Source organism: Arvicanthis niloticus, chromosome 24 (assembly GCF_011762505.2).
Source record: "Arvicanthis niloticus isolate mArvNil1 chromosome 24, mArvNil1.pat.X, whole genome shotgun sequence".
Classification (NCBI taxonomy): domain Eukaryota; kingdom Metazoa; phylum Chordata; class Mammalia; order Rodentia; family Muridae; genus Arvicanthis; species Arvicanthis niloticus.
This window is the reverse complement of record NC_133432.1, coordinates 39,330,548-39,354,421: the sequence shown is the minus strand read 5'-3', so window position 1 is coordinate 39,354,421 and position 23,874 is coordinate 39,330,548. Positions and strand designations below refer to the sequence as shown.

Here is a 23,874-nt window from a genome sequence, read left to right as displayed (position 1 = left end):
CTGGAAGTGAGGCATGGGAACACTGTGCCCACTTCAGGGTCGCTGTGCATGGTTCAGCAGAAGTAACTTTCTTTTTCTTGTCACCTTGCCTAAAGACTATGGAGTGTTGGGCTATCTCCTTTTCCTACACCCCACCATAACCTTTCATCTTGAGCAGTTTGACTGCTTCCTAACATAGCAATAAGATAAGGACCCAAAAGACAAGGGCCTTAAGAGGGACGAGTGAGTTGAGCAGGACACTTATGGTACAATGAAGATGCCAAGAGCAATCAGGTGGGTTAGGTTCAGCACCTCTAGTGCCTCCCACCCAAGACTTGCCCTCGAATCACAGCCGAATCCTGAATCCTGGGCTTCGATATCAAGGCACTGAGTTCTCGACACCCATACTGTGAGTTTCTGCTCTCCACTCTCCTCACTTCTCAGTGGCATACAGATTAGCTCACTTCTTTTGAGGGCAAGGTGGAATGTTCCGGAACAGCCATACAAGTAATCAGTGCTCAGTGGGGTTGGTTATTCCTCTTTCTCATACATATCCAGAGAAGTACATGTGTATGGTTGTCATACCCTGGTGTCTCTTGCTTGTTGCTATAAATGAAAGCAACCTTAATTTGAAAAAAAAAAAAGAAAGAAAGAAAGAAAGAAAGAAAGAAAGAAAGAAAAGAAAAGAAAAAAAAAACCTACAGGAACATGAGAATTCCAAGCCATTAAAGGACAGTTGGAGTCCGTACATGTCAGCTGCATAGATCATAGGGGAAATTAAACCAGGTACATTCTGTGGTCATAAGAACAGAATTCTTAGGACTAGCTCTCTGCATTCCTGGGCTTATCACTGAATTCCACAGATCAAGATATCCAGGCAGATTGCTATTTAATGTGTTAGTTACTTCGTTCCAAGTTTGCAGTGTCTAGAAAATGCCACGTTTTGCTATATTTGGGTGATTCTCCAATACCAGTCTAAAGAACATTTATTTTTCCCTGGTCTGGCAAGTATTTCAAATTGCATCACAGTTGCACAGGAAGAAAGTAGGCACTGCTAAAAGGAAAGAAAGAAAGAAAAAGAAAGAAGGAAAGAAAGGAAGGAAGGAATCAAGCTGTGAGGCAGGTGCTTATTGAAATGAGATCCAGTTTCGATTTGTTTACATCTTTGCTTCTGTGTGATTCTGGAAGGCTCCAGACTGTGGACACTCCAGAGCTGGGCTGCACTGGGTCACAGTGCCCCGAGGGTGTATTCTTAAGTGTGACTCACAACTATTCATGTCATTTGAAAGGAATTCTTCCCCACTCCCAGCCCCCCAAGCAGAGGAGCACTGATCAGAGTCTACAGAAGGAATGTTTGTATTGCTATTGCCCAGCTCAGTCTTTTGGCCCAGTGTGTCCTGTGGGTCTTTGGGAGTCTGTACACATGTACACCCTGGATGGGTGTCTTCTTTGAATTGTTCAGATCTCGAGTTTCTTCTTTTGGAAAGCATTGTGATTTTTATTATTTCAAATCTGCCTGGGGTTCTCTAGCTGCAAGCTCTGAGGTTCGTCTTCTCGTTGAGCCTGGAGGATGCCAGGCTGGTCATTGGGGAGTTATTCATTCTGTTTTACATTCTGACAGAAACCTCCCGAAATCTGCCCTCACCTTCCAGGAGAGGTAGAAAATATCTTTCTTTGGGTTCTGTGGATTGTATTAGAAGCCTAGAAGGGAACGGCTTTCCTAAACTTAGTAAATACAACATGGTTTCAAAAATCAGTCCAGATTCTAGATACAGAACCTAAGAATGGCCCGAAAAACAAAGTTTTCTAAAAGATAGCAGTGAGTAGATGAACAAACAAACCAAGAGTTTCTGTTGTCTGACTCTTAACTGTTTGTACATGAATGAATTGGGTAATTCCCTGACTGTTTAGGATTGGGTTTCTGAAGTAGCTGTCAGCAGTGCCTGGGCACAGTAGGAAGACTATAGTTCTAAAGGTGTAGTAGTTTGGCGTCTAGGAGAGGCCATCTGCTACTTGTGAAAGATGTTAATTGCGAATAGCCATTTCTTTGTAGAAAAGCTTCCAATGGATTTGCATTTTGGGCCTAAGGGACTTTGTTCTAAGAACAGAAAGTGATTTGTCTGTTTGTGTTTTTGTTTTGTTTTAAGGGTGTGATCCTCTTTGCGGTTGAGAGGTAACCTAGCCTTTCAGCTCCCTGTGAGCAGGATCTAAGGCAGGTGACAAGTCTTCCGTTTCTGTCTGTCACAGAAGAGTGGGTGGGCAACCTGTTGTACGGGAACCCACAGTCTGTTTAATGCTCTGTTGTCAGACTTGAGAGTCTCAAAGGTATATGAATGAGGTCACGGTTGGAGCAACAGCTCGGCAGCCTAGAGAGCTGGTTGTTCTGGCAGAGGGCTTGGGTTCAGTTCCCAGCACCCAGATTGGAGCTCACAACCCTCAGTAACTCCAGTTCTAGAGGGATCTGATGCCTTCTTCTGGCCCACGTGGACCAGACATGCACATGATGCACAGACATGCTTGCAGGCAAAACACTCATGCATGTAAGATAAAAATGACTAGACCTTTTTGAAAAATGAAAGTAGAAATGAACAAGAAATCGTACACTCTCATTTTATACTGGGTCCCAGAATCTACACTGCAGGGCTGCTCTTTCCATCCCTGCTCTTTAGGAGGCACAGGGTGCTTGGCTGTGGAGAACACAGTGCAGGAGCACCTCTCTTGCCTGTGAGCTCCCCCTTGAATGATCAAAGTGGCATCCCTTTAGGTTGCTTCCATTCCTTTTTCTCTTTTGTTTTGGATTCCCCAGCTACCTAAAAGCCAGGGATCGAAGAGTAGTTTATGTGGATGGTCCCAGATCATCCTTCATCACGTCTCAGGGAGTCAGCTGACCAGGTGATGAGCAGGCGGCAGGGTAGAGAACCCTTCCACTGAAAATGAAGTGTCTTCCCAGAATTATTAGGCTTTTAAATCTTGCGGCTCCATTAGAAGGAGTGGCTGGGGGAGAGTGCTGCGTTAGAATTCAAATTTCATCTAAATAGTATTAAATCTCCTCCTTGGCATCCTGTTTATGCTAATCCTTGCAGGGCTTAATGATGTTTATCAAGATTTCCATTTCCTCTTCTTTAGAAATGGGCCTCAGCTAATGAAGAAAGGTTGGCTTTATTCAGAAGGCAAGAGTCATAAAGTAGTGGGTGCTCTGCGTGCCCACACTATTGGTTTAGCCTTTCACCGCAGGAGCTTCGGATTTATCAGGAGGGGGTGGGGTGGGGGTTGGGGGGGATAACCTGTGTTGCGGCGCATAGGTGATTTAAGACAGATGTGAAAGCTCACGCAACGAAGCAAGGCTGGTCTCACAGGCTACCATGTCGGATACAGATGGCTGGCAATTGAGGGCTAAACCTCTTCACTTCATCTGCAGCCATCTGCGAGGGTGAAAATGGATATGCTGTACGTCCTCATACAGAAACTGCCCTGCGCTGGGAAGGGTGGGAAGTGAAGTGTTGGCAGTGTTTCAGGGTTCTGCACTGCTGGCTTTGACAGCCTTCTCATGAGTGCTGAGGTTTGAGTTTGAGAAGGAACCCCCCCCCCAGAACCTGATACCAACACCCCCACTCTGCTCAATACCAGAGCATCAAGACGATGGTTCCCATGGAATGTGGCTTACAAGAAGGATGTTTGGAGGAGGGGGACGGGGTTTCCTGGTCTCCCTTAATCCTGGGTCCTGAGTGCAAGGCCTTGTGCAGAAGTGAATCTTTTCAATTCTAACAAGATACTATGGGCAAAGAAAGGACTTCTGTGGCCCTTCCCCTTCCTGGGCCCACCTCCTTTCCCTTCCTGGCCCCGCCTCCTTCCCCTTCCTAGCCCCGCCTCCCCCTTCTTTAGCTTGCATTTGTTCTAGATCTCTAGGGCAGTCTTCCCCCTCTGCCCACTTCTCCTGGCTTCCCGCTTCTCTAGTTTTCTTGTTGCCTGCTCTTCTGTCACCTCTTTGCCACATGGAGGCACTGTGTATGTGCTCCCCTATATGTGACATGCAAAGGGAAGGCCATAAACAGGCAGTAGTTATGTTCCTTAGGACAGCTCACAGCTGCTTTTTTTTTTTTTTTTTTTGTTTCTTTCTTTCTTTAATGACCCAAGCGAAGCACCGCTTTTCCAGTTGGGCTACATTGCTTGTCAGTATCTATGTCCTTGACAGGGACCTTTTCCTACAGAGCTCAGCACACATTTTTCCCACCATGGGAGTCTTGGAGACTGATACGGGGAAGAAACCAGTGTAATAGGGCTGAAGAGATCAGTATGTCCACTCTCTTCCTAGGACTTTATCTCTACAGTTTGACTGCAGAAGGAAGATGAGGCCAATCACAAGAGTGATTCAAGTACAGACACATGAATCCATGGGCTGGTGGTATCTATCCGGGGGCATTGCAATTCATCTATTTATATCCAAACTAGTTCAAGAAAGAGCATGTCTTATAAGGATCTATAAAAGGTTCAGTGAAAGAGACTAGAAAGGGAAATTACAACAAATGAAAAATAAATAAATAAATAAATAAATAAAAGGATTAACAGGCCGGGAAGAGGGATGCAATTGAGGAATTTGTACCCCGAAGAGGCACCCACATTTTCTATAACAGAATATGTATCTGGCTCTGAGCTTTCAAGCAGGCAGTACAGGGAGGAAAACACACCCAGTTAGATAAACTTGGAGTCTGCAATATAAAACACAGGCTAGTGGGCCAAAAGAAACACGTTCTCAAGTACCCAAGTACCGAAGCCAGGGGCGGTGGTGGTGGTGTTGGTAGGGTTCTTCCTCTCATTCTCACGGAAGGGTTTTGCATAACACAGTGGCCAATATCATCAACAGAGTCATGACAGTAGATTTATCAATTAGGGCTGTAGAGGGGCAACATCACACTTAAGAGCAAAGTGGGGAAAGCCCTTCTAACAGTGAAAAGTGAAGTTAGATTTAGGAGATGCTGGCCTCACCACAGGTACCATGGTGTTGACACTGCCTCCCTTGGGTATCCATGAGAGAAAGCAAGGCAAGGAGAACAGGATTCAGTACACTTGTCTGAAACAAGTCTTCACGGTTACTATTGGTGACCTGGTTGTGGATGGGTTGCTTTTTCTTCAGGTCCTCCTGAGCCCACACCACTTGTTCTGTGAGTGGCTTTTCTGGCTATGCCTTTGGTACATACTGTCCTTTAGATCTCAGGAAAGGACAGAGTTAAGAACTCTGAGAGAACCATGAAGGGGGTGGGTCTGCTGTACAACTTTAGAGAAATTGAGAGGCCTGAAAAGCATATTTGCATCCAAAGCTACCTCCTCTCCACAAAACGGAATCTTGGATCTGTACCCGCAAACCGACCCAGTGGGATTGGGGCCATAAAGTTATATCATAGGGCATGGCTGTAATACTTTTGCCATCTGAAAAAAGATCCTAGGGTTTTTTTAGTAAGACACCTATAAGAGGCTAACTCTGATTACATGGTTCAAATGCAACTGAAAATAATTACATATCGGCAACCAAATTAATCAGCTTACCCTACCAAGACGCTACAATAAATGCCAGATGTTTTATGTAGAAAACAAAACCAGCCATCTAACCGAATATCCGAAACAGTAGCCCTGGACTATGACATGAAAATATATAAAAAAAATGTGCATCTGCATATTTTCTAGATAATAAAGGCCAAAGGAGGTCACCAGCCAGGTTCAACCAGAGACACTTGCAAATGGCATTCGGTTCATCAAGAGGTCACTGTGATTTTAAGTACCTGCTGTGTTTTGATATCTCTGCAAGTGTCAGAAGCCAAGATCTTTGAGTTCCACGGGAGCTGAGCCTGTTCCCGCCCACTGAGCCCCAGACAAGGACAAACCAACAAACACAACTGAGAGGCCTGTGGGTTACCCTGCCTGGCTAGCTACTGTGCTGAACAAAGGCCGCTGCAGAGGCTGGAAACATGGCTGTGCCGGGAGCAGTCTGTGGAGTGTGAGTGTGGTCTTCATTTAGGGGCAGAGTGTGGGAGAAAGGAATGGTTGGTAATATGGAAGAGTTTTGTAAATTATGGGCTGGATCTCATTCTGTGCTTGGTCGGAGCCTACCATTATAAAGGCTCTCAAACCATCCTGGAGACAGAAAATGATCTGAGTATTTCCTTCCCATGGACTTCTCCATCAACTCCTAGGCAAGAGGCTATTTGGTTCAGCTGATATACCTTTTACATTTTAATTGAAAAAAAAAAAATGGGAATGAGTCTATTTGCTCATTGTGCTGCTTTGAGAAATTAGTAAGGGGAGAAATAGAACTAAATTCATTTTTTTCCCCCAGAAACAATGTAACAGTGATAAGAAGAATGCTGTGGAGTGAACAGTAGCATTGGAATAGTAACTTAAAATGCAGAGCCGCCCACTGCTTACTTCCCAATTTCAAGAAAGTGTAAGTTAGACATTATAGATACAAGGTATCAACATCAATTCCCTTTGGCAAACTAGGTAAAGAGGAACATCATCAAAAGGTAGACGGGGACGTATCCGGGCCATATTAAACCTTGGCCTTAAAGATTCCTCTTGGTTAGCTAGGCCTTGTGCTGGATAGGCCCAGGTCACTCTGCCAACCCCTCACCCCAAGCCCGTGTTTGGGATTTACCACTCTACCTGATCCAGACAGTTGCTACGTAGATACCTCAGTGCTTGTTGAATGCTCTGAGGCAGGGGCTGTCCTGTTCTCTGGACGTGGACTATGAGAGGAACACCGAAGACAGCCTTGTCTCGGTAGTCAGGGGCTTTGATCCTCTTCATGAACTTTGGAACGGACCTGGAATTCACAGAAACCAGGTCATGCAAGGCCCCCGGGGTGTTCTGTGCAGACAGGCTGTGGAAGCAAGCGAGAGGGAGGCCAAGCTCCTGTTGGAACACTTCAGAGGCAAAGGCAGAATTCAACCTTTTCTAGGTCACTCACAGCCTATGACACTCTATATGTGGCCCTGGCCTACGTGTCATTTCTATTAAGTGCCATGATTCACGCTAGAAAATTGTCTCTGTGGCTCTGTTTTCAAGTCGGGGGTGGTGGGCAATTTTTCAATTTAATTATGACTAAAACAGCTCTTGTGTAGCGAACACTTAAAACTCTCCAATTGTGGGGAGGGAACGACAAAATCTATGCAAGATTTGCAAGAGGAAGAACAAATTTGGTTGATGTCGGTGTGTGGGGGTGTTGAGCCGGATTTTCTTGGCTATGTCTTTAGTTTTCTAGAGCCAGATCTACATTTTTACAGGCATATAGTGATTTGACCATACAACTTACAACCTTTGAAAACCTTTTTTACAAACACGACATGGATTCTTCTATACACATTATATGATATAACGTTTCATGTTTATCAAATCACACACCCATCTATCCGCAATAAGTCTGCATATGATGTTGATTTTATCGGAACCCTAATTCCAAAGATATACCGCCTTGTCTCATTTTTACTCGCCAACGAAAGCACAGATGTACTTGAAGAATTGGTGAGTCAGTACTGGAAGTTCTGTGCCAGGCCACAAGGTACAAGTGACAGATGTTTCTTTACAAACTGCCAGCAATATTTTATGGCAGGTTTATTTCTGATTCCTCTGTTCACAATTTATCACCCGTTACTGGCCTTGGTCCTTTCGCAGAACCTGACTCCCTCCCCTAGAAATGAACAGAGAGCTACAAATAAAGCAATGTTTCCTGTGTTCTTCATCAGGCCCAGCCCGGCTGCCCAGAGGGCAGAAGACAAGCAGACGCTCCCTAGTTTCCAGGAGAGGGTAGCGCAGACAGTGTTCTGTTCTCTAGACACCAAAATATAAACACTGGCAGTCTTTTGCAATTGTACCCTTAGCTCTGAACACGTGATCCCCTGCAGACGTGCTACATACCAGGTCCAGCCGTGCTTGTTGGACATGGAGTATTTCTCCATGATGGCCGTGAGACGAAGCAGTGAGAAGCGCTGGAGCAGGTTCAGCTGGCCGGCTGTCTGGCTGCTGATGTGTGGGGTGGCTGGAGACGGCTGGGGCTGGTGTGAGAGCTGGAAGCTGCTCCACCTTAGTCGTCTGAAACAGATGGTCAGAGCTACCAGTCACCTAGCGGATGGTAACTGGGAAGCTCAGGCTAGCCTTTAGGTACAAATGGCTACTTTACGAGTTTCTGAGCCAAGAAAAATCACAGCGCAAAAGGAAAATAAAAAGGACAGAGCTGCGGACTTAGCAAGTTGAATAAACCTAGAATGGGGCACACTGACTGTTTCTTCTTGGGATTTAAATAAGAGATATCAGTCAGATAGATAGATGATAGATAGATAGATAGATAGATAGATAGATAGATAGATAGATAGAGACAGGGACAGAGAGATGGACCACATAGTGAGCCAAAGAGACAGAGACATAAAGCAGAGGGGACATGGAGAGAGGGGGTAAGAGGAGAGGGAGAGGGAGGGGAGACAATGAGAGAAAGAGAGGAGAGAAGAGGGAGAGGGAGGGAGGGGGAGAAGGAGGAGAGAGAGAGAGAGAGAGAGAGATCGAAACATTGAGGTGTTACAGTATTGCCCAGTTTCTGTGCCTGTCTCCTCCCTGTCCTTTGTGGCTGAGATGGCGTCTGAAGGTGACAGGAACAGATGACACACTGATATATCCTAAATACAACACTGCCTCAGAAGAACCCCAGTGGCACACACAGTGCTACTGACTCCGCGAGTTAGATCTCCTCAGTTCATTTTCTAGGGAGCTGTAACTTAAAAGCAAAGACCAGATAGATACAAAGCATAAACATGCCTTAGATCTCATAGAATAAAAAATAAAACTTGTGCACAGGGCCTGGGCCACAGCTGTCTGTGATGCCCCCACCTACTCACTTAGATTTGTCTTCAACAAGATAGGTTTGAAACAAAGACTAAGCACAGAAATGAATGTGGACTGACAGATTCAGTCTTTTCTGTCTATAAAAACTGTGTTGAAATAATTCCTAGCCATAGGCATTACTTAGCATAGCCCCAGGTGATTGCATAAGCAGTCTGTCTGTCTTTGTTAGGGGAATAAGTAAGCAAAGACTGTGGAGAAGTGGCTCAGTGGCTAAAAGCACCGGTTGCTCTTGCATAGGGCCAGGGTTTGGTTCTCAGCATCCACAGAGCAGCTCACAACCATCTGTGACTCCATTTCTAGGGGATCTGAGACACTCTTCTGACCTCTGAGGGTACTGCAGACACATGGTGTATATACATACATGCAGGCAAACATTCATATGCATACAAATAACAAAATAAATAAAATGCAGCCTACAGCCACTATAAAACAGAAGCAGCTTAACTTCATAACAGCTCTTGACCCACCTGTTTGGCCTGGTCAGAGAGGCCCCCACACCAGAATCCCTTCTTTCTCTGACACCAGTGGCCTCCGATTCATTCAGAGAAGTCCTGTCCCTTTCCACATCACTAGGTGTTGTCCGACCTTCTGAGACAGAGTTGCTTTCAAAATCTAAAGTGACCTGATTAGGAGTCGGGAATGGAGACAGACCAGGATTCCCTGCCAATGCGTCATGGCTTTGCAGTTCAGGTAAGATGTTTTTTGACCAATCATCCACTACCTCTTGTATGCCACTGACGTGCTGTAGGATGTCATCCAGCTGCGGAAGGAGGCCATCTTTCTCCAGGTCCAGCAGATCTCCTGTACTAGCATACAGATGCGAGCTGGGGACATTGTCATAGATACTGACCCGGCTGGCCCTGTGGCAGGAAGACATGAGTCTGGGTTCCCTCATGCCAGGGCCCTGTTGCCTACCCAGGGAGATACTCCCGGTCCTCCAGTTAACCCCATTGCTGTTGTCTGTGGGTGAGAGGCTTTCTATAGAAAGCGCCTTGGGGAACGTTCCTGGTTTGTGATCCTTGGGAATATGGACCACCAAGTTCTCTTGGGAGTGAAACCCATGCACATGGTTTTGGTCCCCTGTATCTGGTAATGCTGTCCCTGCCAGCACATCCAGGTCCTCCAGGTACATGCCGCCACGCTTGTTGGTCTCGTGGTGGCACTTGCGTTCCTTCATGCATGGAGTGCTCACTTGGCTGCTGTTCTCCAGGGGGCTGTTCTCACCACTGGACTTACTGGAACATGGGAGGCCTTTCCTGCAGGAAGCTGGAGGTGAGGTCTGCAGACCTCCGTTGGGTATCTGGACACACTGCATGGTCTTAAAGGACTCTGGCTCCTGCTGCAGCACAGGCCTACTGATGACCAGGCCACCTGTCCGCCCTGGCCCCTTATGCCTCCCGAGTGCGCCCTTCACTCTCAGGGTATCCATGCGTTTCAGAAAGGACTTGGCCCTGGTCCTGGTGGGTTTCTCATTCTTGGGGTGAAAAGACTGGTTGAGACTGTCTGGGGGAGACTGTGGGAGGCTGCTGCTGACCAGGGTGCCCTCCAGCGTAGGCGTGCTGTCGGCAGAAGGATGCCCTGATTGGCTGCGGCTGTCGCTGCCCCCGCTGCTTTCACTGTGGATGGAGCAGACCTCTGGCTCGCTCAGATCTGTGAGCACACTCTCACTGCTGGCTGTGTTTCTCATCCTAGGGCCTCCTGGGGACCCGTTTCTGTCTGCCCCTGGGAACAGCGGATGCAGGTCATCCACACGGGACCACCTGCGGCTGGTTCTCTGGAAAGTCCATTTGTTGCTGATGCACAGATCTTCCTCATCTGAGTCGTCACCCTGCAAAACATAAGGAAAATGAACGCTGATGTCCATAGATCATGGCTACATGGTGGTGCCATTTTGTTCCCTGTCTTCCCAGTCACACTGGCAAGTGTGAGTCTCTACCACTTTTCCCTCCCCTGTTCTTCTCATTTACCAAACGTTCATTTATATATATGAATGAAATATATATGAATATATATGTGAGTATGTGTGTAAATATATATTATATAATATATACTATATTGGAGAGAATCATGAATATATGGTACATATTATATATAATTTTTCAATTCCTTCTTTGTTTTTAAGGCATTATATATATTAATATTTAATTAAATATATATTATATGAATTTTCCCCAATCCTTTGTTTTTAAGGCATTTATATATAATATATATTTTAATATTTCATTAAATATATACATATACAATTTTTCCCAATCCATTGTTTCTAAGGTATTTATATATAATATATATTTTAATATTTCATTAAATATATGCATATAAATTTTTCCTCAATTGTTTCTAATGCATTTATATACAATATATATTTTAATATTTAATTAATGTATATATAATTTTTCTCAATCCTTTCTTTTTCTAAGGCGTTTTCTCTGACTGTTTACAAAGGTCATTAAACACCATCTGATTGGACAGTGGAGATAGTATCCTTTCCAAAGCAATGTGTCCATGTCGATACGGGACACTTTTTCCTCCCAAATGACTCTCTGCTGAGTTCAAGAACGACCACCATTTACAACTCTCTTTCTCTGTACCTTGGCCTCATTACACCTCAACATTAACACTCCTTACCTTAGTCTCTAACACTCTCGATTCTTGTCATATATATACTCTGTATATGCTGACGGCGAAATCACAGGCTGACCTCTGAAAGCAGTATGGTCTGCACCAACCTAGAGATCACCCTTGAGTAGAGTACACCAGAGCTGCTCTGGCAACCCAGTTCCTTGTGTTTACTGAGCCTGAGTCAGAATAACCCTGGCCGCACACACCTTCCAGCTGCTGGGGTTACAAAGTCTTGCATTCTGCATGTCACACACTGATCTACCTGTTTTTTTCTATGGAATCTGCAGCCTGTGACACACAGACCTCTGCATTCCCTGAGGCTAGCAGTGTCGTCCTTCCTGCTTGGTTTTTGTTTTTTGGGTTTTTGTTTTTTTGTATATCCCTTGGGCCCAGAAATTATTTACTTTCCCAAATGAACTGAAGTAGAGGCTTCTACCCCTCCTTACCTTGATCATCATGAAGACCCAACATGGAACTGTTTTACAAATCAATTTCCAGGTTTGTGTCTTCGCTCTGATTTTCTTAGTATGGGCCCTCAGCACTTCTCTCTGGATGTATTACAGGAAAAATCTGGCTAGGATCCTGATCTCTAGAATGTTCCTTATCTAACCAGCTTCTCACAGTATGACCCATTTTCTTGGCTTAGCACTCTCCACTGTTAGGAACAGGACTTGTGTTTATTCATCTTGCTTGAGTTAGATCCTCCCGAATACCACACCCGTAAGAATTGTTTAATTTTTGTTGTTCATTTTATCATTAATTGAACTTATCTTCCCTTGGCATCTGGTTATAAGCCCAGGCTCTGAATGACAGGGTACCACAAGTGTCCCTAACCCCCTGTGAAGTAACTTTCCATTACCTAGGAAGTCAGGCTAAAAATAGGTCTGACTCATAGGTTTTCCTCAGGGAATTTAATAGGGTTGTTCATTTAGCAGAGGGGTTTGTTCTTTTCAATGTTTATTCTATTGTTTAGCTTTTTACTCATCTGGCATCCACCTTAGCTCCCCCAACTTCTCAATATATTGTTTTCAAATATATTTGCATATGTACATTTGCATATACATATTCACATATGCATATACTTGCATATATATGCACAAAACACAATACTCACTGGACCCTTCTCACAGAGGCTTAATCTGTCCAAATCTAGGCTCTATCTAGGTTGGCCGCAATTGGAATTCAGGCATAAAGTGGAAGAGAACTTACAAGAATTGCACGTTTCCACCACAGTGGGAAGGTTTAGCTTTGATTTTTTTTTTGTTTGTTTTTTTTGTTGGCTTTGATTTTTTTAAAAACAAATTTTTGTGACGTCTTGGAGGAATAACTTGAAAAATTAAAACTGAGCATGGAGCTAGGCTAATTCAAAGTAGACTTTCTGATACGTACTAGTTCCTTTCATGGTTTTTTTTTAATCATAAAACAAAACAAAAACAACAACAAGTAAACATCTGAGAACTCTTGCTACGTAAGGCACCATAACGCCTCAGGTTGAACTTACTGGAATTTCACAAAATATTTTTGGTAGCTAGCCACTACCTCTAAAGAAAACATAGATGTTTAAAAATAGAAACTGTAATAGTTAACATTGGTTCCAACTACTCGCCCCCCCCCCCCCCCCCCCCCCCCCCCCCCCCCGCATTACTAACACAAGAAACCCACATAAAAGTTGGATAAAGTCCTCTTTATTTAGGTTAAGAAAGGATGCCAAGCCAGGCTCTCAAGACTGGAGCCAGAGAGCTGGTCTCTTCAGGGAGGCTCAGAGAGCTTATTACATGGGCTTTAGCTGGCAGGACAATAATCATCTGACAAGATGGCAGACTCCTTGAGAAAGAGGAACCGTAGAAGGACATTCTGCAGTAACTAAGTTCTTTGAACCAAAGCAAGCAAACAAAATCAAAGCCAAAAAAAAAAAAAAAAGGCCAAGCCACAGAAAATGAAAACTGTAACTATTGCTCTTTTGCATGCAGTGCAGAAAACAATCCACGGCAACCCCAGGCTGCATCTCTCAAACTACTGATGGTGACTCAGGGTGAAAACAGGATTTTCCACCACAACAGAGAAGATGCAACTGTGCTATACCAACACACAACCCACCATGTTGTGATACCACCCTCATTTGCTCCTTGTTTGTCTAGACTGGCCGTCCCTAATCCAAACAATTCAGTTTTAAAATGCTCCAAAATCCAAACATTTTTGAGCACTGACATGGTGTGTTAGGTAAACACTTCCACACTTGATCTTGTATAATGAGTTGTAGTTTAAAAAAAAAAAAAAAACAACAAGCAAACAAACCAAAAAACCCCAAGCAAGTAAGAAAGTAAACAAGCAAATAAACAAACAAGCACACTAAAAATGTACACGGTCACTTTGAGGTCACATGCGCAAGACGTTAATGAAATATCAATTTCACATTCAGATTTTGTAGTCATCCCCATATGATATAGATAATACATTATTATATATTATACATTTACTACACGCGCGCGTGCGCACACACACACACACAAAACACCTACATTATATTTATGTAAATACCAAGGTTCAAGAAATATCTCAATACAAATTACTGCTGGTCTGATCAGCATTTTGGTTAAAGAACATTCAACCTGTCATCTCCTTTAGTAAAGTCATCTCAAAAAATGTTGCATGTGAATCCACAGATTTGTTCAACAATGTGCCATGTGGTCCTGACCTAGAACGTGCAAAATCTGCAACACCCCCCAATACCCCCCCCCAAGTTGTTGTAGAGTACAAGTTGCAAGTTTTCTTTACATTCTTGGGATGAAGTGAAGCATCAGGTACATGGCAGACTCCTCTGTAAGATTCTTAGTACACTGACTGATTAAGAGACTATCAGATTTCATTGGTTGCTCTTTTTGGACTTGGAAAAAACAGTCTGTGTTTATATAGAAATGTGAAATGGTTGGAGATCTGAACGTGTTTATGGAGAAAGAGACCCCTCAAATGGACTTTATTCTCCAGGTAGACTGGTTTAGTGCAGGGGGCTTTTCTGATGTTGTAGGTTCTGTTCCCCAATTGGTTCTTGATCTGTTAGTAAAGAAAGACATGGGCCAATAACTGGGTGGAAGGTACCAGGCAGACTTCCCCTGGAGGAAAAGGGGATTCAAGAAAGGAGAGAAGGAGTTCCCCATGCTTTGGAGAGAAGAGAACCAGGCAACCATGTGAGATCTCAGGAGGAGCTGGGGCCTGTGGCCACTACTATAGGCCAGTACTCAGGGATGTTTGGCAGGGGCTAGATTGGACTAGCCACTGAAGTTTAGGGCAGGTGGGAGGTATGGAGCTAAGAGTATTGATAAGGACACACTCTTCCAGGCGGGAGATAGTAGCACCCAGCAATTGTGCCAAGAAGGCGAGTTGAAAAGGAACAATTATGTGTCTGTGTCTTTTATTCATGGATTCAAGAAAAGCTGGGAGGGGGCTGGTAGCATGGCCAGTTCCCGGAGCCAAAGGCCGACAGGGTAAAACTAAACGCAATGGTTTAGCATGCTACAGAAATACTATGGTCACAGAACATCAGAATTTTAACAAGACAGCAGGTTAAGGGCTGTGACTGTGCTACTGTGAAGGTGGCCCCTGCTGGATGCTCCTGTGGGGGTCTGGTTAGTAAGCTGAAATGGATAGCAGCACCTAGGCATGATCAAAACCCTGAGGGCCACTGAGGCCTGACCTCTGGAAGCCTGCCCCAAGGTCATGCCTGATTTAAGCATCATGTCAAAAGACAGAGATTTGGGAGTCAGTTTTCTCCATCAAAATATGGAAGATGACAGAATACATATATAAAGTAGTTCACAAATAGAACTAAATGCAATTATATGTGATGAGGCTATGTAAACTCTGAAGTGAAGCCGGAGCTCATTTTCAGTCAGAGACACAGGGTGAACACTGCTAACCACCCTCCAGTACCCCAAATCTGAAATGCTCTACAAGGTGAAGTTTTGAAGGCTGACATGATGGTACAAATAGAAGATTGCAGACCACAATGGAGACAGTTCAGATTAAAGGCTCAGCTTCATACCTCAAATGACAAGAGTTCAAATCCCAGTACCCAGAGACTTCATGGCATTTATGTACGGGTCATACACAGAGGAAAAGGAGAAAGGAAATGTAAAAGTAACAAAATAAATCTTTAGCAAAAAGAGAACTTTGCTTCGTGCAGAAAATTAAGGAAAATATTGAATAAAATCAGTGAAGGTAAATGAATTGCATGGAAGATTTGGGCCCATCCCCAACCTATCTTGCTGAATGCATAAGTATTCAAAAATATGAAAAAAATTAAATATTTTTCTTCTTTCGCATTTTGGGTAAAGAGTATAAAGCATGGGTTAAGATGTACAAGCTTTTTATGGGACTGAAGGATGTCCTGTGAAGAAGATGACACTGAATGATGTAAAATATGCTTACTCTAACCTTAAGAAATGATTTATTTTTATTCTATGCGTATGGGTGTTCTATCTGCATATATGTATATGTATTACATATTTGTCTGGTGCTAGCAGAGGCCAGAAGAATACATCAGATCCAGAGTTTACCTCCAGAGCATCATATGGACCTCACCATTTGTTTCACACAGAGATATCATGAGTCTATAGCTTCATACCTGTAGGATATGGCTAATGATGACGAATGAATTTTGAAGTTACAGCCCTGCCTAACTTCATTTTGAATGGTAGGTATTTGAAGGAATAGCCTAAGCTTTGAAACGATGTAAAAGCCTCATTCTGCACTGCTCAGCCTAAGGTCAGTTTCTTTATGGCTGCCGGTATTAGAACAGCACAAGAAATATTTTAGAACTGTGTTATTCCTTTTGCACACCATGGCCAGCTAGCTTAGTTAGATTACATGTGTAAAGCTAAGTCATGTTAAACCTTGTAGATACTCAGCATTGTTTGCAGCGTGCACGTAGGTGTTCGTTAAACATGGAGGTTAGGGTCCTGCCACTCAGTAGACACTTTCTGTTTAGTTAATCTAGATAAAGAACAGGAAGTTTCGGTATGATATAATGCATGTTTAGTGTGCACACTTGCAGCAAAACATGTACAGGTTTGTCATGTTTACCTGTTTCCCAGGCTGGAGTCTCTATACTCAGTCTGTTTGTCTGTTTGTTTGTTTATTTATTAGAAGGAAGTTCTGTGCTGATCATAGCTAATACTACAAACATTTATTATGGTATCTTCTATTTATTTCTTAAAATTCATATTTGACAATTCATTTGTGTTCAAATTTATAAAAAGACATCAGTGTTGACTGGCAGAGAAAATAAAACACACAGGTAATTCATCACAGGCTTTTGGGGGAAATTTTGTTTTAGACCTTTTATCTGTGAAAGGTCAGCTTATATGTAGTTTGGGTTTTCACAGGCCATATAGTTTCTGTTGGAGAATCTATTCCACCCTGCTGGGAGTGACTGTGTTCTAATAAAACTTCATTTATAAAAACTGGAGCAGCAGCTTCCCAGGACAGAGCAGAGGTGTTGCTGCACTGAGAAAGAAGCCATATTATTCTGTGCTTCTTGAGAGAAAAGCAGAAGTGTCAGGTTCACCAGCTATTTTTTACATGAAGACTTTTTGATTTAATGAGTTCACCCTACTGAAGGAATTGTGTGTGTGTGTGTGTGTGTGTGTGTGTGTGTGTGTGTCTGAAGGAGATCGTGGGGACTGGGTAGGATCCCTCCCAACATAAAGGATTCTGAGACATCCATATGCTCTCTGTAAGTCAAGTCTGTCAAGATTTCCTCAGCCACTCAGGTGACGGCTACTGTGTTCATTTCCTCTTACTCGCCTACAGCTGCCAGGAGGGACTGTGTTTGGCAGGAGATACAGGGTGTGGAAGTCAATGTCCCAGGGGTGAGAATGGAACTCAGTAATGCCCTTGGCATCCAGCTGAGAGAGTCCTAGCCCTGAGGTTTTACTCACAGTATCTGTGTAGGTTTCCACTTTTGGTCTTATTAAAATGCTAACTGTAATGGGAGCCTTCTAAAGAGCTATCTTTTTAAACACCGGCCACTGGGGCCATTCGATGTCATCATGATGCTGGCGTGGATCAGTCGGTAGTAAGATTTGTCCAAGAACAGGCAGCTTGGATCCACCTTGATTTTAGTTTGGGTGAGTCTCCGGTGTTGGCTTTTTTCTAAATGAGAACACTCTTTATTAAACTACATATTCCTTCCAGATGGATACCACTGGAAACTGAGAAACAGGTTAGGGGAGCCATATGAATCTGCAGCTGTGACAGGGGGCAAACCCACAATTACGCAGACATCTAGAAGCTAAAGTTGCAACATCCATGAACGTTACCCAGGTCAGTGAGTCAGCCTCCTGGGAATGCTCTACTTGGCATATTGGCAGGCTGATGAACCAGTCCAATTGCTAGAGAGCCTCCCCATCCCATTTCTAGCCTTTAGAAATGCCTCTCGGTAGGGTTTTGGTGAGTCTGTAGCTGAGGTACAAATGAGGGTCGAGAGCCCTCCACTTGAGGGCAGATGATAAGCACACGGATGTAAGCAGAACAGACAACAAGCCAAACGGACCAGGCTTCACCACGTTCACTTCTCTGTGGACTTCCTTTTTGTTCCCTGACTCAGCTCATTGGATCTTCAAAATTAAACAAAATTTCCCAAGACAGGCACAATAAACTGTAGAACTTGGTATTAAAATGGCAAGATACATTCCTGATGTAAAAACAGTTCAGTGCCTGTATGGCTTAGGCCAAGGTACTGACAAACGTTTGGGTCCAGGACAATTCCAACAATTTTTGAAAGGGGAAGAGTTGGTTGGGTTGGCAGAAAAGCCCTATGCCTAGGTGATTATTTACTCATCACCCAGGTTGCCCAGAAAGTCCCCAGAGCCATTCCACAGGTCCAGCTGCCTTCCAGGGAGTCCTGCAGCCTTGGATGAGTGAGGCATGTGTGGACCACACTGAAAAATTCAAGTCTCTGATTCTCTTTCCTATCATTTGGCCTAGACTTGGTCCCTATTCAAAAAACTGTTTTTGTTTGGTAATAAAATAAAGGACCAACCTGCAGCCTATGTCAGGGCCGGATCCCAGAGCTCATGATAGGAATGTGCTGTATGGCTGGAACCAGCCACAGACGCTGCCCAGGACAGAGACTGCAAGTGAGGGGGCACCACATGTTTTTATTTGAAAATTGTCTGTGAGTCTTCAACTTGCAATGTGAAAAGCAGTATTCTATTCACGTGCACGTGTTCGAGAGGCTCCCACTAAGAGGGGAGGGAAAGAGTGTGTGTGACTGCAGCTGACATTAAAAAATATCCTGAGCAGGTCAGAATACCAAGGTGACTAATTTGTAGGTTGCAGAGAGAGCCTTGAGAATGTGGTTCACGAATATCTTGCCTGAGGGGTCTGCAAATAGGGTAGGTGACAGGGCAAAAAGCCCATCACTATACATTGTGGGGAACATCCTGTATCATTAGTTTTTGACGATCTCTTTTGTGAGAGATCTGCACAGAACAGCCACCTTGTCTTAGACTCCCAGGAACGGCTGCATTTGGTTTAATAAGAACCATGTGTTACAACCAAAACAACATCTGACCTGCATGCTTCAAATAGTAAGGGCACTTCTCAAGGGGTCTATTTAGCCAGACAGCTGTTGGGAGGTCTGTTCCCATATTTTAAATTTGTTTGTGGCCTGCATAATTCGCTCACGTTTGACCATTTCTCTGGATATTGTTTTTCACTCTCCTATCCCCTCAGCTGGAATCTTTGTTTCCCAGCTCCAACTCCAAATTGCTTTTAAGATGAAGTCCAAGCCAAAATGACTTAGACTCCTTGAGAGGTGCTACTTCAGAGCAGAGATCTGGGGGTTGGGGGAGGATTGATTTTGAAGGGTTAGGTTACCCCAGGGTGAGTTAAGATGCAGTAGGTGTAATTATTGCCCTGTGCAAGTCAGAATAAAGGACACCAGATCTGGCTTCAAAATAATCCCAGATTTGGCTAATTACAGATGGAGATGCTACATTAAAAAAAAAATGTTCTTAGTGAATTAATTCTGAATGTCCTGGAGAGAACCCATTCAGTGAGACTGGAAGCAGAGCACAGGGAGGTGGAGCTTTGGTTTTGAAGCCAGCTGCTCCTAAAGACACTCCTGAGGTCAAAAGCCTTCTGCATGACTCACCCAGAAGCTTTGAGCACATGGCAGGTTTAATTTCCTTCCGCAGAACCCAGAAAAGTTTGACAAGAACGAGATAATGCACGGAGCTCCGATCTTCAATGATAGTCATCAACGGAAAGAAAACAGGGGTTTCTTTCCCCACAGTGCTTAAGATCAGGAGCGTTGCCCATGAGGGAGCTGGGTTTTGTTTGATTTTGGAATATGCTCATAGGCTTTACTGCTTAATCAGAAACTATGATATCCATACTTGTCTGAAATCCAAAACTTTTGACTATCATAATGGCACTCAAACAATTTGGGTTTTATAAGTATTGGTTCACATCTGTCATCTCAGCTCTTGGGAAGTAGAGGCGGGAGAATCAGGAGTTTGAAGCCAGCCTTTAGTACGAAGCAAGTTCACTGCGGCTAGTTACAAGAAACCCTGTCTTTAAAAACTTAAAAAGAAAAACAAGCAAACAAAAAAGGTTTTGGGCTATCATGGATTTCAGATATATTATGGATGCTAAATCTTTTGTTCTTTCTTCATGCTCCTCTTCATCTTCCCCTCCTTTTCTCTATCTGTATGGCAGATTGAATCTTGGTCCCAGAATATTATACACAAGTGCTCAGTCATTCACCTACACCCTCATCTTTACCACTTCATTTCAAAACAGAAATCCGTTCACAAGATGTCCTGTGAGAAGCAGGGATCCTAGAAATCAATTTCTTGTGACTGGGGCAGAGTGGTTAAGAACAGGGGTCATGCTGTCCCCTGACTCCTTTACTCCCGTCACCAAATGAACATGCCCGAGAATGGATGCACCTCTGACTTGCACTTGAAAGAAAAGACATGACTGGAACCATCAGAAGATGCTTGGCTTGGACCTGTCAGCCCTTCCCTGAATCTCTTCATCCACTCACTGATGTAAAGAACCTGGAGTCAGAAGTGGTTTGACAGTTAAGGCTGTACAGACTTCTGAAAGGTGAGGCCAAAGAACTGAGATACTTATTTCTTTATCCAAACCTTCTGATAGAAACAACAAACCACAAAAGTCAAAGCAGTGAAATTGCAAAACCCAACTTCCAGTATGGTCTTAAAACAGACCTAGTTGTGACAGTGGAGAAAGGATGGGGGTATTTGGAGAGGAAACAGATGGTCGGGTGGGCATGTGAGAATGTTGCCTTGCCTCAAGGCTTCTTCTTTCCTTTAAAAGATGTGTGTCTCCCATGTGTGTTTGAATGTATGTGTGTACCATGTGTGTGCATCTCATGTGTTTATCTCCTGTGTGTGTATCTCCCGAGTGTGTGAGTGTGTCTGTGTGTATCCCATGTGTGTATCAGTGTGTTTGTGAGTGTCCATTGAAGGCCAGAGGAAAGCATGAGAGTCCCTGGACCTGTGCTGGGAACCGATTTCCTGTATTCAGGAAGAGCAGCAGGGGCTCTTAACCACGGAGCCAGCTCTCCAGGCCTGCATGTTTTTCCAATCTCGGAATACAGGCTGATCTGTTGGTGTGGTCATGGTCTCTTCAAGGTGCACCCACCTTTTTCCTCTGGAAGTTCACATCAAGTCTCATTGAGGCACACTTGTTCAACGTATTAAGTCGTCTAAAAAGAAAGGAAAATTCCATGATTTACTGATGGACCCAAATCTTCCAGTCTGCTAACCTTTCTTTATTTCTGGCAAATCTGAGAGTGAGGAATCCACTATTGCAAGGCAGCTCTGCATCCCTAGAAAGTGATTTAAGATAGCTTTACTCTGTGCTCTAGCCTCTTGATCAGAGAGCCTACTAGTCCCCAACCCTTTTCCTGGTCTAAACCCAGGCCCTTTCTGGTTTCCCATTCTACTGTTCTTAGAAACCGTTGCAGTTATTTGAATGATCTTTCACCAGCACCTTACTCCTTGTCTGTTGTCCAGACCATCATGGTATAGACTCCCTCAATTCACGGTTTTGCTTTTTAGTTTCCCTTCTGCTCTGCAGCAGTAAGTACACATGGGAAGACAATTCATACTTCAGTAATAAATTACTCATGCTGGAACTTCTCACAAACTTGTATGTTGAAGCCATAGCCCCACTGAGCCCCACTGAGCCATAGCCCCAACTGAGATTGGAGTAAGGATGTCACTAAAGCCAAATGAGGTCACAAGGGAGGAATCTCGAGCCTCTGGAATGATAGTCCTGGTAAGAAGAGACATCAGGGTATACAGGTTTGTTCTCTCATCTCCCATTTCAGGACACGGGGAAACGGTGGCTTTCTCTGCCAGGAAGGAGGTCACCAATAACCAAACCCTTGACCTTGAAGGTTCCAGCCTCCCAAGCTGGTAAGCTACCAGTCTATAGTATTCTGCAGTGGCAGCATGCGTCAACTAATAAATACATTTGCTTTTCACCCTCAGCTGGACTCTCAAAATTAATCCCAAGCAGAATTCCCGCCTCCCATGTGGCTCTCTAACCCAGACCATCAGAGAGAGATTCAGTCCCACATCTGATGACTTTGCCCCAGCTGCCACTGAGAAGGAAAACCAAGACAGCGAGTAGGCATGTGTTCTTGTAATGTTCCTTTCAGCCCTCCTAAGTTGGTCTCCTTGTTTACCCGCTGCTCTGCTTGCTGCCAAGGGAAAGACGGCCCTTTTGCTTTTCTAACTGGCTCTTTACTCTTGTTTCTGATGACAACATCCACTGTGGCATCTGAATCTTTGCTATTTATATATCAGATTCTCCAGACTGCTTTCCTCTCTGTGCCCATTCTGTGTAACTAACCAAGCAAGTGACCATCCTCTTCCTAGCCTGCCTGTCACCTGCTGCTTACAGTGTTCCAATCTTCCCCTTCTTTTTTACTTCCTTAACCTGCAGAAAACATCCTCAATTTTCATTTATTCTGCCATCTTATTTCATGAGATCTCTTGGTGAACACCTTTATTATTTTGTGTTGACTTTGTTTTTAAGTTTGCGGTGGCTTAAGATACACGTATGGCGGACGCCTTCTCTCCTTGCCAGTGTCTTAGCAGGTCCTTTAGCTCGTTCCTTTGGCATTTTAGCTGCTACCTCATGGCCTTCCGGTTTGCAATTACGCACTGAATTTGCTCTTTGGAAGCTGAAGATTCATTTTCTTTCAATCTCCATCCCTACCCGATATCCTCTGCCCGATCCACATACAGCTGTGTTACAGCATCACACACTATTGATAAATCCATACTTGATGGTTATTACAACCATAAGACTCTAGTCCCACATGTATCATACTTGAGTAATTTTTTTTTCATTCTCAATTTTTAAGTGCTCCTAGAGCTAATACCCATATAGATTTTTACTTAGTATTCTTGTGTTTATACCAAGTATCTCCAATTATTTAAACCCCATCAGATGGCCTCTTAGCTTCATTCTGTCCGACAGATGTCTCTCAGGTCCAGTCTGGATTTACCGCTCTTGTTTTGCTTTTGATCATAAGCTGATCATGTTTCTTACAATTGAGACTCCTCTGAAGGAGTCTACTGTTCTGGAGTAACAAAAAGGCCTGGGGATGTTGATACCTAGAATAGTAGGCATGTGGCCCTGTTTCTGACAGAGTAACTCACCTCCAGCTGTGCCTGGGAGGGACATAAATTACTCAGATATAGACTAGAGATAGAGATCAAAGTAGCTCCCTACTTTTCCACATAATTCCTGTCAGGCCCCCCACGTCACCAGTTGTCAAATATCTTAGAGTTTCTGTAGTGAAGACTGAGTCTTAGTTTGAGTTTCTCCACTGACCAGTTTCCCGAGCACATCAGATCAGATCTTCTACTGCAGCCTTATTCTCCTGTTTTGGAAATGTTATGGGTCTCTGGGTACCGTCTGATGTTGTGAAGGAAGAGATGCCTCTGAAAGCTGGTGGGCTGTTTTTGAAGCAAGTGAAGTCAGTGATTAATAAGCTAAATTCTGACCAATAACTCTTTGTATGCATAGATCACGCATTTCCAATTCAGCGAGTTTTGGCCATTATAAGTAGCCTCAAGAGAGATAAAGAACATTTCTTCGCCCTTTGCTTCTTCTTGCTACCAATTCCCACCTCTCAGAGGTCTTCTCTCTTCCACCATTTGTACATTATCTTTGCCCATTCTTGGTTATTCGTAAGGGAATTATATAGTAGGCATTTGAAATTATTTCTTATATATGTATTTGTCTACAAGTGTGTATGTGCACCACATGCATGTAGTGCCTGAAGTGGCCAGAGGAGGGCGTTGGATCCCCTAGAACCGAAGTCAGTTGTGAGCTACCATATGG

At 43.9% G+C, this 23,874-nt stretch overlaps 1 protein-coding gene across 7 annotated transcripts in view; it reads right to left on the bottom strand.

Annotated features, from left to right (window-relative positions):
- Stard13 (StAR related lipid transfer domain containing 13) overlaps positions 1-23,874 on the bottom strand; it is a 207,676-nt gene that overhangs the window by 15,980 nt on the left and 167,822 nt on the right. For 4 of the 7 annotated variants that reach the window (XM_076923823.1, XM_076923828.1, XM_076923826.1 and 1 more), the window contains exons 4-7: positions 21,154-21,217; positions 9,330-10,690; positions 7,885-8,058; positions 6,634-6,850 (exon numbers count right to left, since the gene is read on the bottom strand). In XM_076923823.1, the coding sequence (XP_076779938.1) occupies positions 6,634-6,850; positions 7,885-8,058; positions 9,330-10,690; positions 21,154-21,217 (1,816 nt within the window). Of the gene's footprint in view, positions 1-6,633; positions 6,851-7,884; positions 8,059-9,329; positions 10,691-11,927; positions 12,030-21,153; positions 21,218-23,874 lie in introns of all 7 variants that reach the window. The other 3 variants (XM_076923825.1, XM_076923824.1, XM_076923829.1) reach the window with 2 other exon arrangements.